The sequence below is a fragment of the Conger conger genome, chromosome 17 (genome assembly GCF_963514075.1).
Source record: "Conger conger chromosome 17, fConCon1.1, whole genome shotgun sequence".
Lineage (NCBI taxonomy): Eukaryota > Metazoa > Chordata > Actinopteri > Anguilliformes > Congridae > Conger > Conger conger.
Window position 1 is genome coordinate 2,160,213 of NC_083776.1, and position 17,500 is coordinate 2,177,712.

Below are 17,500 nucleotides of genomic sequence, written 5' to 3' on the forward strand. Positions count from 1 at the left end.
GAACCCGCTTATCCTGATCAGGGTCGCAGGGGGGCTGGAGCCTATCCCAGCATACATTGGGCGAAAGGCAGGAATACACCCTGGACAGGTCGCCAGTCTATCGCAGGGCACATACACCATTCACTCACACACTCATACCTACGGGCAATTTAGACTCTCCAATCAGCCTAACGTGCATGTCTTTAGACTGTGGGAGGAAACCGGTGTACCCGGAGGAAACCCACGCGAACACGGGGAGAACATGCAAACTCCGCACAGAGAGGCCCCGGCCGACGGGGATTCGAACCCAGGACCTCCTTGCTGTGAGGCGACAGTGCTACCCACTGCACCATCCGTGCCGCCAACAATTATTATTATTAATATTTTTTTTGTTGCAGCTATACCTGTGTAGTTAAATTGTAACTGATTTGGTAATGAAGTGACTCCGATATCGGTAAGATGGAATAACGGTTTGCGTTATTCTTAGCTCTATTAACACTCGGGCCATGTCATCACGATACACAATAAATAACAATGCCGGTTAATTTCACAATGCGCCTTAGTGATACAGAATCAGTGAATTTCCCCAGGAGAGATGGCCTTGTTTCTCGTGTAATTAAAAATAGCGCTAACGTTTGTTCCATGTTACTTACAGTGGAGTTACTGAGTAAATAACACCTTGTTACCAAACTAGTCACAGATTAATTACACAGGTAGGTAGAGCTGCAACTGAAGTGCTACTTGCTGTGTAGTCTTATCGGTATTCTCAGAAGAAAAACAGCACAATCACAACAACAAGCTGAAGTGTATCGTGCCACTGCTGGCCCTTAGGATTACACATCCTTTGATAAAGAATTGAAGCTCTTTAATTTGGAGGAATGTGTGGAAATACGGTATGCTTTCCGTATCTTTGAGTATTTTGTGCAGTTTAGGTGGAAGTGCATCTTTCATCTTGCAGTGACCACATATTTGTTCTTTTGTTAACCGCTTGTTAACCGTCTGCAAGTGTGTGTGGTCACTGAGCCTGTGTTTGGTCTGACCGAAAAGAGATACCCTGCTGGAATTGTTTTTTAGGGTCCAATAAGCAAAAGGTAATAGACTTTGTGTTTCTGGTTTCTTTATCCCAATGTTCCAAATACAATTTTGTTTTCGTTTGTTGCATGGTTTGGGTTGTGGCTGGTTAGGATTGCTGGTCTGAGTGTGGTATGTTAAAAAATCTCTCTCTCTCTCTCTCTCTCTCTCTCTCTATCTCTCTATCTCTCTCTCTCTCTCTCTCAATTCAATTTAATTCAATATGCTTTATTGGCATGAAATACATACAGTAAACGTTGCCAAAGCTACATTAAACACACACACACACAAATACCGCAATTCCAGAGAGAGAGAAAAAAAGAAATAGTCTATTGAGAGGATTTAACTCTATCTCTCTCCCTCTCTCTCCATCACTCTCTCTCCTGTATTCTTTCTCTTCTCCCAAAACCAATTGTTTATGATAAAGTGCTAATCGTCTTTCTTTCTGTGAATGATTTGGGTTTCCGCTCAGACAGAGATAATGTGGAGAGCGTGCGTCCCTCCCTGCTCCTGCCTCCCCAGATGTTCCTCACTCTGGTTGTGCATTTATTTCCAGACGAAATGCGTCAGAAATATTTATACCCCTGTTTTCAGCTCCGTTCAAATCCACACTTTTTTTATTTATTTTTTATTTTTTTTACTTGTACTGATGGATGCTTGGAATCATTATCTTGCTTAAAGATCCGTTTGCAGCCAAGTTTGTGCCTTGGGGTAGAGGGAAACAGCTTTCTCTCAAGACAGTTTGGTAAATCCCAGGGTTCATGATCCCATTGTCCGTTATGAGAGCCTGAGGACCTGTAGACGTGAAAAGCCATAGATCCACCGAGATATTTGCCCGTAAGTAGGACTTTATTTTCAAAATAAGCACCCTTCTTCCAATGCCAAAACCCATCACTGAGATGTGTGGGGGCAAAAACACAATTTTGCTCTCATCTGACCGTAATGCCGAGCTCCAATCAAATGTCAAACGCCATTTAGAAAGCTCCGGACATTTATTTATCTTCATTGCCCTGGACAGAGGCTGTTTCCTCTGGCAACTCTTTAAGAAAGCTCATTGGTATGGAGGTGGCATCTGATGGTAGATTTGGAGGCTTTGTGTCCCCAAGGTGCAGCCAAGATTCGTTTGATCTCAGACTTTAGTGTCTGGATTTTTCTCTGCCTCCGAAAACCATCTGCTCCATGGTGCATGGGGGCCAGACTCAGCCAGACACAGCCGGCTCTTCCAAAACCAACATTACTACTGTCCCATTGGCCCCCTCGGTTTGAAACGTTTAAAGGTACAATAGGTAAGATTTTTGTGTTAAAACATTGTTGCAAGACCATTGTAAATCCCTTCCTATCATTGAAAAAGGCTCACTGACATGTTGACTCACCCTCTGCCTGTGTTTATAGTCCTTAAATTCGGGTTTCAAAATATAGGGTTCTACAGTTCACGGCCTGACACTCTGTACCAAAACATGGTGTAGCTGTACAATAATTCAAGCTCATTGGTTGAAAATCGGTTCTAATCGCCACAGCCAATGGCATTTCAACGTTAGCACGTTTACAGAGAAGGGGGCGGGATGAACAGTGTTGTGGTTTGAAGGTGTTTGTTGCCACTATTCCTCTCCGGACCGTTAGAAAACCGAAATTACCTATTGTACCTTTAATTTCTGACCTAATACTGGAAATTGGTATCTACAGTGGGGCCCAAAAGGCTGAGACCACCAGCGATTCTAATTGAATACAAACATTTTAATTACAAATGATATTATCAGCATAATAATCAAGAATTTACAGTACTGTGCAAAAGTCTTAGGCACCTGTATTACATTTTATACAGATACGATTCTTTCAAAAATAATTAAATGAAAGGTCCTAAATAAACATACTATACATTTTACATTACATTTTAGTAATTTGGCAGAATAGTTAAAAACTGAATCAAATCAATATTTGTTGTGACCACCCTTCAGCGTTAAAACTGCATCACTTCTCTGAGATGGCCAACGCTGTCCTGCAGTTCTATAAGACAATCAGCAGGGAGGTTGTTCCAAGCATGTTGAAGAACTTGCCACAGTTCTTCTGCAGACTTTGGTTGGCTCCTTGCTTCCGATATCTTTAATTAAATACAAAAATGTCACTGTAAAATTAAATCTTTTGGAAAAAGAATATTTAGAAATCTCAAATGTGTTCTTTTACACTAACACACACAAAAAAATAAACATATATATAATAAAGTCTAGGGTGCCTAAGACTTGTGCACAGTACTGTTCATGAATTTCTGAATTTCTTAGTATTTGGCATGTCCCCATTTTGCTTTAATGGCAATGTGCACTCGAGCTGGCATGGACTCCAAACCTGATGATTCATGTTATACCAGCATTATTCGACAATGTTTCAAAGAGCATCTGGTGATGTGACTGAAAGCTTGTCTTTTGTCAGTCTTCAAGTGCCCCATAAATATTCAGGGGTTGAGGTCAGGCGATTGTGGATAGTGTCCCTTCTCTTCTTTGGTCTTGAAGTAATTTTAATTTGTTTTACGTTTGTCAAAATCCTAAAACTTTCTGTTTATTTCCGTCATTACATAACCCCCCCCCCCCCCCCCAATATGGTGAACATCAACCAAAAGGTGGTAATGAACTTAAACCCAGGATGTTAATACAGATTTAATTTTGTTGGATTTAAAAATAATAATATTAGGCATGTGAATGAATTGTGGAAAAAAAGAAAGAAATTGGGGTGGGGGGGGGGGATTACTGAACAAATACAAAAGCAAATATTTTTTCCTCTGAGGAGTGGTATTATTAGAAAAGAAGATACTTTTCCATAGTTTGAGCAGCGAGTAGCTCATAACCTGTATTTGCATTCATACTGTATGCAGGTTTTTGTTTTGCTCCCCATTATAAACGATGTGAATAATTTTTCGGGGCACTTTAATTGCCTCTGGCCGGGCCGGGCTGGGCCTGTGTATTCTTCAGCGTCGGAGGTGCTGTCCTCCCCAGTGCGCTGTGCTTCGCCCTGGTGACCGAGCTCTCTCCCCCCCTCACAGCCACTCCCTTCTCCCCCGTGACCACGAGGAAGAGAGAGAGAGAGGGAGAGAGCTGCTGAGAAAGATGAATTATGAATGAGTCCCTGTGAAAACCCCTCTGAAGAGGAGAGGAGAGCAGCACTGCATGTCTCCTCCTGCCGCTAGAGCCAGCCTCGGAGAGCAGGAGGGTCGGAGCAGACAGCCCTCCCCGTGTGCTGATCCCTGTGTGCTGATCCCTGTGTGCTGATCCCTGTGTGCTGATCCCTGTGTGCTGATCCCCGTGTGCTCATCCCTGTGTGCTGATCCCCGTGTGCTGATCCCCGTGTGCTCATCCCCGTGTGCTGATCCCCATGTGCTCATCCCCGTGTGCTGATCCCCGTGTGCTAATCCCCGTGTGCTGATCCCCGTGTGCTGATCCCCATGTGCTGATCCCCCGGGTGATTCTGGTGTTTGTCAGCAGAACCCTTTCCCATGCCGGGCCAGGCCGGGCCGATTGGGAGGAGGCTCTGCGTTAGGTTTGGGTTTAGCCCGTGAGTGATTCCTCTCGGTGGCGTGTCCGTGCCGGGGCTGATTGGGAGGAGGCTCTGCGTTAGGTTTGGGTTTAGCCCGTGAGTGATTCCTCTCGGTGGCGTGTCCGTGCCGGGGCTGATTGGGAGGAGGCTCCGCGTTAGGTTTGGGTTTAGCCCGTGAGTGATTCCTCTCGGTGGCGTGTCCGTGCCGGGGCTGATTGGGAGGAGGCTCTGCGTTAGGTTTGGGTTTAGCCCGTGAGTGATTCCTCTCGGTGGCGTGTCCGTGCCGGGCTGATTGGGGGGAGGCTCCGCGTTAGGTTTGGGTTTAGCCCGTGAGTGATTCCTCTCGGTGGCGTGTCCGTGTCCTTGAGCGATCGCCCTGCGCGGGCGAGGGATGCTCCAGAGTGGGTCGCTCACAGGCCGCTGTTCTCAGAGCGCTGGTCTGATTAGCGCTGGTGCTCTCTGAGTAACACAACGCCCTTCAGACGCCCGTCACACGCCTGTCACACGCCCGCCCTCTGCGGGGAGGAGACGGAGCTCCAGGGGGTGTTGGTGTGAAATGTCAGGGGCGCCGGGGATTCGGCGTGTTTACGCGACTGTAGGAGTGGCCGTGTGACAGGGACTGTGGGCGGGGCTCTGAGTGAATAAAGGGGCGTGACCCTGTGGGAGTGTGGGCGGGGCTCTGAGTGAATAAAGGGGCGTGACCCTGTGGGAGTGTGGGCGGGGCTCTGAGTTAATAAAGGGGCGTGACCCTGCGGGAGTGTGGGCGGGGCTCTGAGTTAATAAAGGGGCGTGCCCCTGTGGGAGTGTGGGCGGGGTTCTGAGTTAATAAAGGGGCGTGCCCCTGTGGGAGTGTGGGCGGGGCATGTTGTTAAAGGGGTTTGGCCCATTGGGAGTGTGGGCGGGGCATGTTGTTAAAGGGGTTTGGCCCATTGGGAGTGTGGGCGGGGCATGTTGTCGATTGGGTGCGGCTCGTGAATGTGGGCGGGGTATGTTGTTAAAGGGGTGTGGCTTGTTGCGTGTGTGGGCGGGGCATGTTGTCGATTGGGTGCGGCTCGTGAATGTGGGCAGGGTATGTTGTTAAAGGGGTGTGGCTTGTTGCGTGTGTGGGCGGGGTATGTTATTAAAGGGGTGTGGCTCTATGGTGGTGTGGACAGACCTGTTTGGCGTGTACCTCACGTTTAACATCGTGACAGTTGGGCACGCGTTGTGGCAGCAGAAAATAAATAAATAAATGAAGCTCCTGACCCATATCTGCATGATTGTATGCATTGCACTGCTGCCACACAATTGGCTGATTAGATCATCTCATGAGTGAGTAGGTGTTCCTCATAAAGTGCTCAGTGGGTATATATCACACGTACTCAGGAAACTCGCTCATTCAAAGCTAACCATGAAAGTTTCACACGCAGATCTTTCTTTTGCTACCACCACTACATTCGGGAAACCGTCAAGAGACCGTACTTTTTGCCGCCAGTTTGGCTCTGCCCATAAAATACATCATCAATATTTACTACCTCCAAAATAGTCTTTCTCACCCTTTGGGACTGTGGGCTTTGGCTTTCCATCAGGAGTGGGAACGGGAAATGAAAGTTTTCACGTATGAGGAATAGACATTACCATTTTAATTTGCTTTTGCGAAACCTTGGTCTCATTTTGGATAATAGCAATTGTTTGAATAATGTGAAAAAATGTATCGGTGATTGACAGCTGCACTGTCACACTATGATGCGCTTACACAGCCTGAGAGAATGTACCGCATGTACTCATGTGTTTCCCTGCCTCTCTCTCTCTCTCTCTCTCTCTCTCTCTCTCACCATGCTTACTGGAAAAGAATATGCAAGAGGTACGTGAGCCGCTCCCTGCCTCCTGCCTGTTGTTTTTGAGTTGCCGGGAGTATGGTAGAGCTGACGTGGCCCTACGGTGGTGCGGATAGACCTGTTTGGAGTGTGCCTCACGTTTAACACCGCGACAGTTGGGCACGCGTTGCCGGGGCATACGGAGAGAGTTGGCAAAGTCCCCGAAAAACTCACAAAGTGTCTTGTGCTGCCGCCTGTCCAAGTAGAAATGTCTACTTTCTCTTTTAATGGAATGCCATCGTCGAGGAACTCCTTTGAAGCTATATTTGTGGACGCAATCCATAAACGGAACAGGCAGTTTTGTATGAGAAATAGACATTACCTTTTTTTTTGTTGTTGCTTTTGTGAAACATGGGACTCATTTCGGATAATAGTAATTAAATATAGATCAATTTATAGATCAATAATGTGAAAACAGAAATGTGAAAAATGTATCAGTGATTGACAGCTGCACTGTGGATGGCCAGGTGCCCTGTCACACTGTGATGTATCTACACAGCCTGAGAGAACTCAATTGTATGTACTCATGTGATTCCCTGCCTCTCCATCTCTCTCTCTCTCTCCCTCCGTCTCTCTTTCTCTCACCATGCTTACTGGAAAAGAATATGCAACAAGAGGTACGTGAACTGCTCCTTGCCTCCTACAGGGAGTTTTTTTTGGAGAATAGGACCTTTCTGACCTTGGGGACAATGAGCATGAGTACTGTTACTACGGCGATGGGAGAGTGGCGGGGGGGGGGGTGGTGGATCTGTCCGTCAGTTGTCCTGAGCTGGGGGAGTGGTGGGGGCCCTGTACAACGCTGTGTGGCAGGGCCACGTCGAACATCACTGGCAGCGCTTTGCCCCTTTCAGTCCCTAGAGGGTCCACCCAAATCCCAAGGGGTTTCACCCTTGGTCGAGAAAATTGAGAACGTTGAGAGCATTTAGTGAGGTGCAGAGCATTTAATAGGTGCAGAAAACAGTAGAGTAGCGGCCATTTTGCTTTGCTGAAAAGGTGTCAGGTCAAATGTCACTCTTGGGAATGAAAGGGTGAAGGGGCGTTCACACCGATAGCTGAGATACCGGGCATAGAACTTTCTGTGTTGCGTCTGGTACTATGTACATAATTTAGGCAGGTTTCGTCCGACAGATGCCTCCGTGGGATCGATACCAACAAGCGGCGTCGCCTCCCACGGAACACGGCTGGCACCTGATCGAATAGATGCGCTGCGTCCTAGGTTTTGGCTTCCCGTTTTAAAATTGGAAACAAAATGGCGGACTGTTGATGAACGTCAAAAACAGTCCACCCAAAATATGTTCCTGAAAACCAGAGGCTAGAGGTGGGCAACGCAGCCGCTGAATCCTGATTTGATCTGCAACGCCTCATTTGGACGTTTGATCCAGTCCACGTTTCGTGAGCCAGTCGAGCTGCGTTGGTTGGATTCATTTACATAGAAGAAGGAAAATACAGAGCCAGCGAACGTACCGCAACGCTCATCAGACTGCATCGGCACACGGCTCCTCTACAGGAAACTAAAGTAATGCGTTGAGTGCCAGAATCGGTGGGAACGCCCCATTAGTGCCTCAGAGTGGACTGAGAGCTTCGGCCCAGACTCTTCCAGGAGAAGCAGTTGGCGATCACTCTACACACATCTCGTTGAAACGGGAGTGCTGACTCTTCTCAAGGCTGTAGCTACAAACAAACACAATAGCGCTCATGGATCCGAGGGTGGGGAAGGAGAGTCATTTTCTTTTAGTTCTGTAGTTTATTTTTGTTACTGAAGCTGTGATTTATTTCTTCTGGGGAGGTTTTCACCTTTAAAATGTAAATGTTACCTTTTAAATGTTAAGTGTACCTTAAGCGTCTTTTTATTTTCCTCACGTAAAGGCATCCTACGCAGGATTTGTTTAGTTGGCCTTCCCGCGGTGCCGTGTTTACAATAAACGATGTCTCCTCCTCTGCCCTCGACCCCACCGACTCACCGCCGTCCGTTTTTATATTTCAAATCCGTTTTAACCGTTTTTAACTTCATATCTCCGTTTTTCGATTTCTGTCGCCGGCGAGGAAAAGCAATTCTAAGTTTGACTTGATTGGTTTTTGAACGAGACCCGTGGGTTTGTTGTTTACTTTCGCCTCTTCGCCTGCTCCATTGCGGTCGCTGGCTAGCTACAGACACTCAGCTGAATCCTGATCCCACCCCACAGGCCCTGTAGCCACGCCCAACCCCTACACGCACAGACAAGCCCCGGACACATCTTAGAATAGCACATACAGGTCAAGGAGCATGAATTTGATGAAGGGAAGTGCCTCATAGATATCTCTTAGCATGGTTATTTTATCATATTTCATATATCATATTTCCAAGGTCAAAACTCCTGCATAGTATGCCTTTAACTATTTGTCTGGGTTAGCAGTGTTTGCCATTTGGAAAACAAGGAGAACTCCTATATCTGGGCAGGGGTCAGGGCCTGATTTTGGGGATGCTGGGTGCTTGCCTCAGGATTGAACGTGTGCTGCAGACCGGTGGATAGTTTAACATGTTTTACGGAGCTGGGGGGGACTGGGGAACGTTTTTGTGCTCAGTGGACCCCACTGATGCTGTACATTTTGTTCTAGAAGAATGTCCCAATAAAGGGGGTTTTAATGTGAAGTTCTCTCTTCCTCTCTATCTCCCCTCTCTCTCTCTCTCTCTCTCTCTCTCTCTCTATCTCCCCTCTCTCTCTCTCTCTCTCTCTCAATATGTCCCTCTCTCTGTCCCTCTCAATCTTCATCACTCTTTTCCCCCTCCCTCTCTCCTAACTCTCTCTCACTCTCTCTATCTTCCCTCTCTCTCTCTCTCTCTCAATATGTCCCTGTCTCTGTCCCTATCACTCTTCCTCACTCTCCCCCCCCCCCCTCTCTCTCTCTCTCTCTCTCTCTCTCTCCCTCTCTCTCCCTCCCTCCCTCAGACTGGCAGATTGCCACGCTGGCCTTGTTGCTGGGCGGGGCTACGCTCATCCTCTTCTCGTTCCTGGTGGGCCTGGTGTCTGTCTGTGCCGGGTCCAGGAGACGCTTCTACAGACCCGTCGCAGTGATGCTGTTTGCTGCAGGTAATACACACACACACACACACACACACATATACACACACACACACACACACACACGCACACACACACACTCACACACACGCATAAACACACACATACGCATGCGCACATATAAAATATAAACACACACACATATACACACACATATATACACACATATATACACACACACGCACGCGCACATATATATACACACACACACACGCACATAAAATATAAACACACACACACATATATACACACACACACACACATATACACACACACGCACACATATATACACACACACACACACACACACATACACGTACACTCGTATACACAGACACACACGCGTACGCATTAATGCCCACACACACGTACACATTAATGCGCAGACACACACACATACACATACACACACTCACATGTGCTCACACACACATAAACGCATACATCACATACATACGCATGCACACACACACACATCCAAGCATATGCAATCACACACATACACAGTACAGACACACACAGACACACAGACGCACGCGTATGTGCACACACATAAATGGCGACCAGAATGAGGTCAGGAATGCGTATATGCGCCTCCCCCCCTACCCCCTCTCTACCAGGTGAAGCTATTTATATACTTCATGCACCAGTCTCTCTCCCTCCCTCCCTCCCTCTCTCATATTGAAATGAAAAAAATATTGGCACCAGAATAAGCCGACTTTTCCTGCCAAGGAAATGCAGAAGACGGAAATGTGAAACCCATAGTATTCACAACATCTAAGCAACGCTCATTATCAGGTTCCTTATGTAAGTCTTCCTCTCGTGACCCTCCCTCATAATTAAGAAGCGTTCCTTATGTTTTAATTATAAAGAACACTCCTCCCAATTATGCAACCCGCTTAATTACAGAACCCTCCCTTAATTATAAAGCCCCTCCGTCTAAATCTACAGTGTATTGACGTTGTGATTTTGCCACAGATATTATAAAATAGGTCATTAGAAAGTGCATTATTTTTGCCCCTTTGAGATCTGATGAATATACACATACACACTGTGAGCACTTTATTAGGTATTTATTACTTATTGGTCTTCTGCTGCTGTAGCCTATCCACTTAGTGGTGTGACACGTTGTGTCAGAGATGCTCTTCTGCTTACCACTGTTGTAATGTGTGGTTATTTGAGTTACTGTCATCCTTTTTGTCAGCTTTGACCAGTCTGGCCCTTCTCCTCTGACCCCTTCAATTAACAAGATGTTTTTGCCCTCAGATCTGCAGCACACTGGCGCTTTCTGTTTATTGCAGCATTCTCTGCAAACGCCAGTAGAATCCCAGGAGATCAGCAGTTTCTGAGATACTCAGACCACCCTGTCTGGCCCCAAAAATCATTCCACGATCAAAGTCACATTTCTTCCCCATTCTGACATTTGGTCTTCTTGACCATGTCTGCATGCTTTTATGCATTTAGTTGCTGCCAAATGATTGGCTGATTAAATATTTGCATTCACAAGCTGTTGTTGTACAGGTCTACCTAATAAAGTGCTCATACATACTGTGTGTATATACAGTAAACTCAAATTTCAGGAGTGTAAAATTGTATTATCTTGCACGAGAGAAAGCTTTTTGCCTTTTGTCTTTTATTTAAAATAATTAGATTGCTATCTTGCTCTGGCCTTAACAACTACTAGTTAGCCAGACAGCTACAGTTATCTTCATATCTTCAACGTTTCCTTTCCAAACACGCAAAATGCAGACCAACTCTTTTCATAAAATCCTTTAATTTTCTTGCATCTTTCACAGCCACGTTGGTTGATTCTGCAGTGCTATTGGCACATTGAGCCAGTTTAAGCCGTTCCCTGTACACCGAGCGATCGGCAAGAAGACGCTTTTCCTCAAAGATGAGCGCAGTAATCCGTACGGACACGCCCGTCTCGGACAGTACTCCAGCATCCAGCTGAGATCACGCGCCAAAACAGCCTGCTTGTCGACGATGCTGGATATTGGTGGAGCCGAAATAAATTACGGAAATAAAACTACAAACAGGAAAAACATTACTCTGTTCTCTGAAAGCTCAATTCAAAATGTATTGTATATTGCATTGAAAAAGGGGGGAAGTATTTTAAAAGGTTCAAATATGTATATCATGCCAATGTTCCAGGTTGACTACAGTATATAAGGTATAGAAATAGAGAAATGAGTCACATGAATCACTGATATTGAACACTTACATTTGATCTGTGTTTCTGTGTGTGTGCTGTTTACATTTTCCCTCATTCTGGGGGTGTACTGTGATAATTCCAATGGGAATTCTTGAATGTAATAGGGCTTGATTCATATCTCTGTTTTTTTGTGAGACGTGCATTCAGGAGTGGGGAAAACCCGGTTAGGAAAGTTAAAATCCTCCCCATTTCTTCCACTCACCTGCATTTGTTAATTAGCACAATTGTTCAGCCAGGAGGCAGAACTAATTAGTGAAATCGTTAGTGAGTTAATTGGAGGGAAGGAACTCATGCCAGGACTTTTACTTTCTTTTTTTTTCTTCTTTTTTTTCTTCTTTTGTTTCCAATTTTTCCCCACTTTCTCCCCAATTGGTAGCCAATTGTGTCCAATCTATTCCAATTATCGCTGTTAGCTGAGGATACACCGACGACGACGATCCTGTTCCTCTCGCGATCCTGAGAACGACGCTCTTTCTTCAAGCCGTATTTTCTCGCCCGTGACTGTGATTCTGAGGCCCCCGGGGCGGTCCGACTCGCTCCCTGCCGAGTCCCTCCCTCAGAGCGTCGAGCCAATTATGCCGCTCGGCGAAAGCCGGCAAAACTCCGCTTGGCAGGACCAGGAATCAAACCCCGGGTCCTCGGTGGGACTTTTACTTTCCGACACCCGGTCTTCCCGCCTCTGGGGACAATGGCAATAACAAAACCATTCAAAACCCATATACCCAGAATATAAAAAGTCCTGTGGCTGCCGGATGGTTTATTCAGTAGAGGCACCACACTGTGCTGCTTGTATGAGCCTCTGTCATATTATATAAAAACACACTTGACATGAGAATTATAAGAGAATATGGTAAATGGTAACGATAAGATTAGTTTTTCAGGGGCAGGATGGTATGTTGATATTTGACCCTGTCTTGGCGAGGTCTAATTTGTAAAACCGGTTTTAATCTCAGTGTGACTTCCCAGTCAATGTGTGTATATATATATATATATATAAGAGGAAATATTTCTCAACTAGCACTGATTTTGACTGTACCCTGCTTGTAAAAGCATTTCTGGAAACTGGAGATGGTGCATCAAGGATGGTCTTAAATGGTTTGGTTTGATAAATACCCCCCCCCCCTCTCTCTCTCTCTATCACTCTCTCTCTCTCCCCCCCTATCTCTCTCTCTATCACTCTCACAGTGGTGCTCCAAGTGTGCAGTCTGGTGCTGTACCCCATCAAGTTCATTGAGACCATCAGTCTGAGAATTTACCACGAATTTAACTGGGGCTACGGTCTGGCTTGGGGCGCCACCATCTTCTCCTTTGGAGCGGCCCTCCTCTACTGCCTGAACCCCAAGAACTACGAAGACTACTACTGACCCCACCCTCCGCCCCCCCGATGAGCAGCGTACCCACAATGCACCGCGTTCCCCTTTCTTTTACACGCCGCTGTGTCCGACCCCTCCAGCCTCCTCTGCAGAACTGACCGTGCTCGTAGAGAAATGGTTTCTGCAGAAGAGGTCCTCCACTACAATGTCATAGTACCTACGGAACGGAGCACCCCCCCCCCCCACCCGCCCCCGCCCCCCACCCCCCACCCCCCGGGACCACCAGGGTCCCGTGCAGAACTGGCCATCTTTACAAAGACATTTGATTTGGAAAAATGGACGGTTCTGACCTCTAGGGTTTTTGAATTGAGTATCCAAGCATGCACGTGTTCTTTGTTGACATGAAAATTTTAATACACACACACACAGTGAGACACACACACATGCATGTGCAGACATGCCCTGCTGAAACAACTGAAACAACTCAAGCTAGGTTTTCAAACAGCTGGTAGCTGGTTGACAAGTTAGACCAACTCCATACTCAACATGGTTTGACCAGCTCAAGCTATGTTTTGAGACAGCTGGTAGCTGGTATTTCAAGCTGCTCTTAGCTGGATTTTACACCAGGGTGCACACAAACACACAAACACACTGCCATGAAGACATACGCTGTGTCTGTGCAGAAGTGAACATTCTGACAGACATGGTCTACCTCTGCAGGACTGATCTTCCTAAGGAAAACACTCGCTGTATTAATGTACACACAATCCTGCAGTATATGGACTACAGAACCACACACACGCGCACACACACACACACACACATTACACTATACACACACACACACACACACACATACACATACAAACACATACACACACATTACACTATACACACACTACACTATACACACACACACACGCACACACACACATACACATACAAACACATACACACACAATCTTGCACTATATGGACTACAGAACCACACGAACACACACACAATCCTGCAGTATATGGACTACAGAAGCACACAAACACACACACAATCCTGCAGGATATGGACTACAGAAGCACACACACACACACACACAATCCTGCAGTATATGACTACAGAAGCACACACACACAATCCTGCAGTATATGACTACAGAAGCACACACACACACACACACACAAAATCCTGCAGTATATGACTACAGAAGCACACACACACACACACACACCTGCAGTATATGGACAACAGAACCACACACAACACACACACACGTTTCTCTGTAGTATTCTGTCTCTGCCTGACACAGACACATGCACACACACACACACACACACACACACACATAATCTATAATCTTTATTAACACACAAGTCTTTCTACAGTTGAACCAGTCTCATGAATTAAACTGTACTATACTATGTAAAAACTGTAGCTGAGAGTGGGGCTTTGATGCTCTGGCAGTAGATTCTAAAAAAAAAAAAGAAATATATAGAGACTGTTCTTCTCGCACTGTATGTCATTTTAAAAACCATCAGAAATGTTTGTGACAAAGGCTCATGGGATACTACTACTATTTGTGTGAATGTTTGGCTGCCATGGAAACCTCTTGTAGTGATGACATGTCCTGGGGCAACAAGCTTGCTGAAGTTCCTGTAACTAGTTGAACAAGAACATGGAGCCCGGTAACCAATCGGAGCTGATTTCAGAGCCATGTAACCCAATCAGGCCTGACTTCAGAGTCCTGGAATCATTCAGATTCAGTGTCTGAGCTCTGGAACCGATCATACAATGCAGTTGCAGTGGAAGTGGAAGTGGGTTATTTTAAGGCTGTGTACGCCAGAACTTTGAGTTCATGAATGAACTGGAGGAATTTGCAAATGTGTTCTTTCGAGTGTAACACAGCGTTCATTACAGGTGTCCTGACTACCTTCACCAATCAATCAAAAACATTGCATTTTGTGATACGGTAAAGAATCCCTCCCTGCTGAATTGTAAAGAGAATCTTAAAATTGTCTGTGTTGACCCAGGGTATAGTTGTTGGACCATTTGTTGGACCAATCGGATGCTGTGTAGAAGTCCCGGAGAGAATGTGAAAGCACGATAGCCTATCACTGTCTTGGATAAGATACAGAACAGAAGTTTATTAAACTGATGCGTCTTCTGCCCATCTGTCATTGTGGGCACACGTGTGTGTGTGTGTGTGTGTGTGAGTGTGTGAGTGTGTGTGTGTGTATGTGCATGAGAGTCTTGTGAGTGAACTTATGAGAGATGGTGTCTGCACATGTTTGAGTGAATTTATGAGAGAGCGTGTGTGTGCATATGTGTGGTGTGTGTGTGTGTGTGTGTGTGTGTGAGAGAGAGGGAGATTGAGGTAGTGTGTGGGGGATGCAGGATCAATAACACATGATGTAATCACAGTTTACCAAGTAATTTTGCCCCCAGAAACGCTCTCCCCTCCCCTTCGAGCAAAAAAACCTCCTCAATAAGCTCCAGTTAAATTAACCGTGATGAACGTGTGTATTAAATACATTAATGAATGTCTCAGTATCAATGCAGCATTATAGATTACCATGTATTTAAGTGACAGCTGACCAATGAACAGATGATGGTATGTGAGGTCTGAGAGAGAGAGATGTATTCTGCTTCGCCTCAGTATGTATTTCTGCATAGGAATGAGCACGTCCAAGTGCTAGCCGCCTGCTGTGCATGGCTCAGTTTCCCCCCGTTCACTCTGTGTCTGAAGGGCAGCCGTCACCAACCCTGTCCCTGGAGACTTACCGTCCTGTAGGCTGCCCAACCCTGTCCCTGGAGACCCACCGTCCTGTAGGCTGCCCAACCCTGTCCCTGGAGACCCACCGTCCTGTAGGCTGCCCAACCCTGTCCCTGGAGACCCACCGTCCCATAGGGTTCCACTGCAACCCTACCAAAGCTCAGCTCATTCAACCAGCTAGAGCAGGGCTGCCCAATCACCGGTGCCCGTGGAGGGAGATCGCTCCACCAACCAATCACAACACCTGCTGATTTCGCTTCATTAGTTCCTTCCTCTCCGGTTGAAGTTGCGTTAGTTGGTGAAACCACCAGGGGTTGTGATGGAAACCTGCGTATGGCACATGATTGGACGCCACTGAGCTAGAGATCTTTTAACTGCCGCACTGGTAGAGTCAGGTGGGGCGCCAGATTGGGGTTGAAGTGAGAGCCTCCGGGCAGGTGGATCTCCAGGAACAGGGCCGGTCTGTGCTGCTGTAGGGCGCTCGGCTGCCGTCTCCCTGTCCTCCAGTTCTCTGTGCATTTACGCAGTCCCTGTATCCTTTTTTTAGGAGCATTATTACACGTAGAACATGCTGACTGTGAGCTTTAGGGCATATGTAGATTCTTCCGTTGACGCATTACGATTATAGTTAATATTTTACTTTCCTTTAGCGTCAGTACTAATGAGGATGAGAAATGAGGGAGAGAGAAAAAACACTGGGTTAGGGGAGGGAGGGAGGGAGAGTGAAAGAGAGAAACACTGGGTTAGGGGATAGAGAGAAGGGGGGAGAGAGAGTGAAAGAGAGAGTCACTGGGTTAGGGGATAGAGAGAGGGGAGGGAGGGAGGGAGAGTGAAAGAGAGAGAGTCACTGGGTTAGGGGATAGAGAGAAGGGGAGGGAGGGAGAGAGAGACACTGGGTTAGGCGATAGAAGGGGAGGGAGGGTGAGAGAGAGAGGGAGAGACACTGGGTTGGGGGATAGAGAGAAGGGGGGGAGGGAGGGAGGGAGAGAGAGAAGGCATGTCAGCATGAGCATTTTATATCTGTGTGTATGCTTGCGTGTGTTTGTGTGTGTGTGTGTGTGTGGGGAGGGGGGGGCTATGTGAATACCTAAACTACAGAACACACTGTTTCTTGTCTGATCACATTGCCATTCCTGAGGGAGAGAGAGGGAGCAGGAGATGGAGGAGGGAAGAATGGGAAGAAAAAGGAGGGATAACTGGTCTGTTTAGAACTGTACAGTATGTCTCTGAAACTCATACATTTGTATACTAACATAATAAACTGCAAAGAATTACAGTAGTTTCTGTTATCCTTCTCGAAGCATGCTTACAGTCGAGGTGGCGTTAGCCGCAAGATGGCCTCCCAGGCAGACGCACACGCACGGAGATAAGATGGAGCATGTTAATGTGATTGACAGGTTGACAGGTTGCCTGCAGACAATTCGGATGGAGAGGGAGAGGGAGAAGGAAGATGAGACGGACGACGAGATGCTAAAAACGTAAGTCTGGATGATCGCTGACATCTCGAGCACCTGTGGAAGCGATCTGCTCGCACACCTGTGTGATGTAGCGGTTTCGACGAGCTCAGTGTTCGGCTGAATGTGACCACGTTGCCCTCATGTCTTCGCTGATACGAAAGGTTTGCTGTTTAGAGTATAATATACAATATTAGAGTAAAATATATGTTTAAATGTATTGTATATATGTTATAGTGTACAAACGGTACGCCTATGAACAT

At 46.5% G+C, this 17,500-nt stretch overlaps 1 protein-coding gene across 1 annotated transcript in view; it reads left to right on the plus strand.

The window, feature by feature from the left end:
* tmem47 (transmembrane protein 47) overlaps positions 1-13,272 on the plus strand; it is a 22,473-nt gene extending 9,201 nt beyond the window's left edge. Inside the window, exons 2-3 of the mRNA XM_061225474.1 lie at positions 9,356-9,496; positions 12,888-13,272. Of these exons, the coding sequence (XP_061081458.1) occupies positions 9,356-9,496; positions 12,888-13,066 (320 nt within the window). The 3' untranslated portion in view covers positions 13,067-13,272. The remainder of the gene's footprint in view (positions 1-9,355; positions 9,497-12,887) is intronic.
* The last annotated feature ends 4,228 nt before the right edge of the window (positions 13,273-17,500 follow it).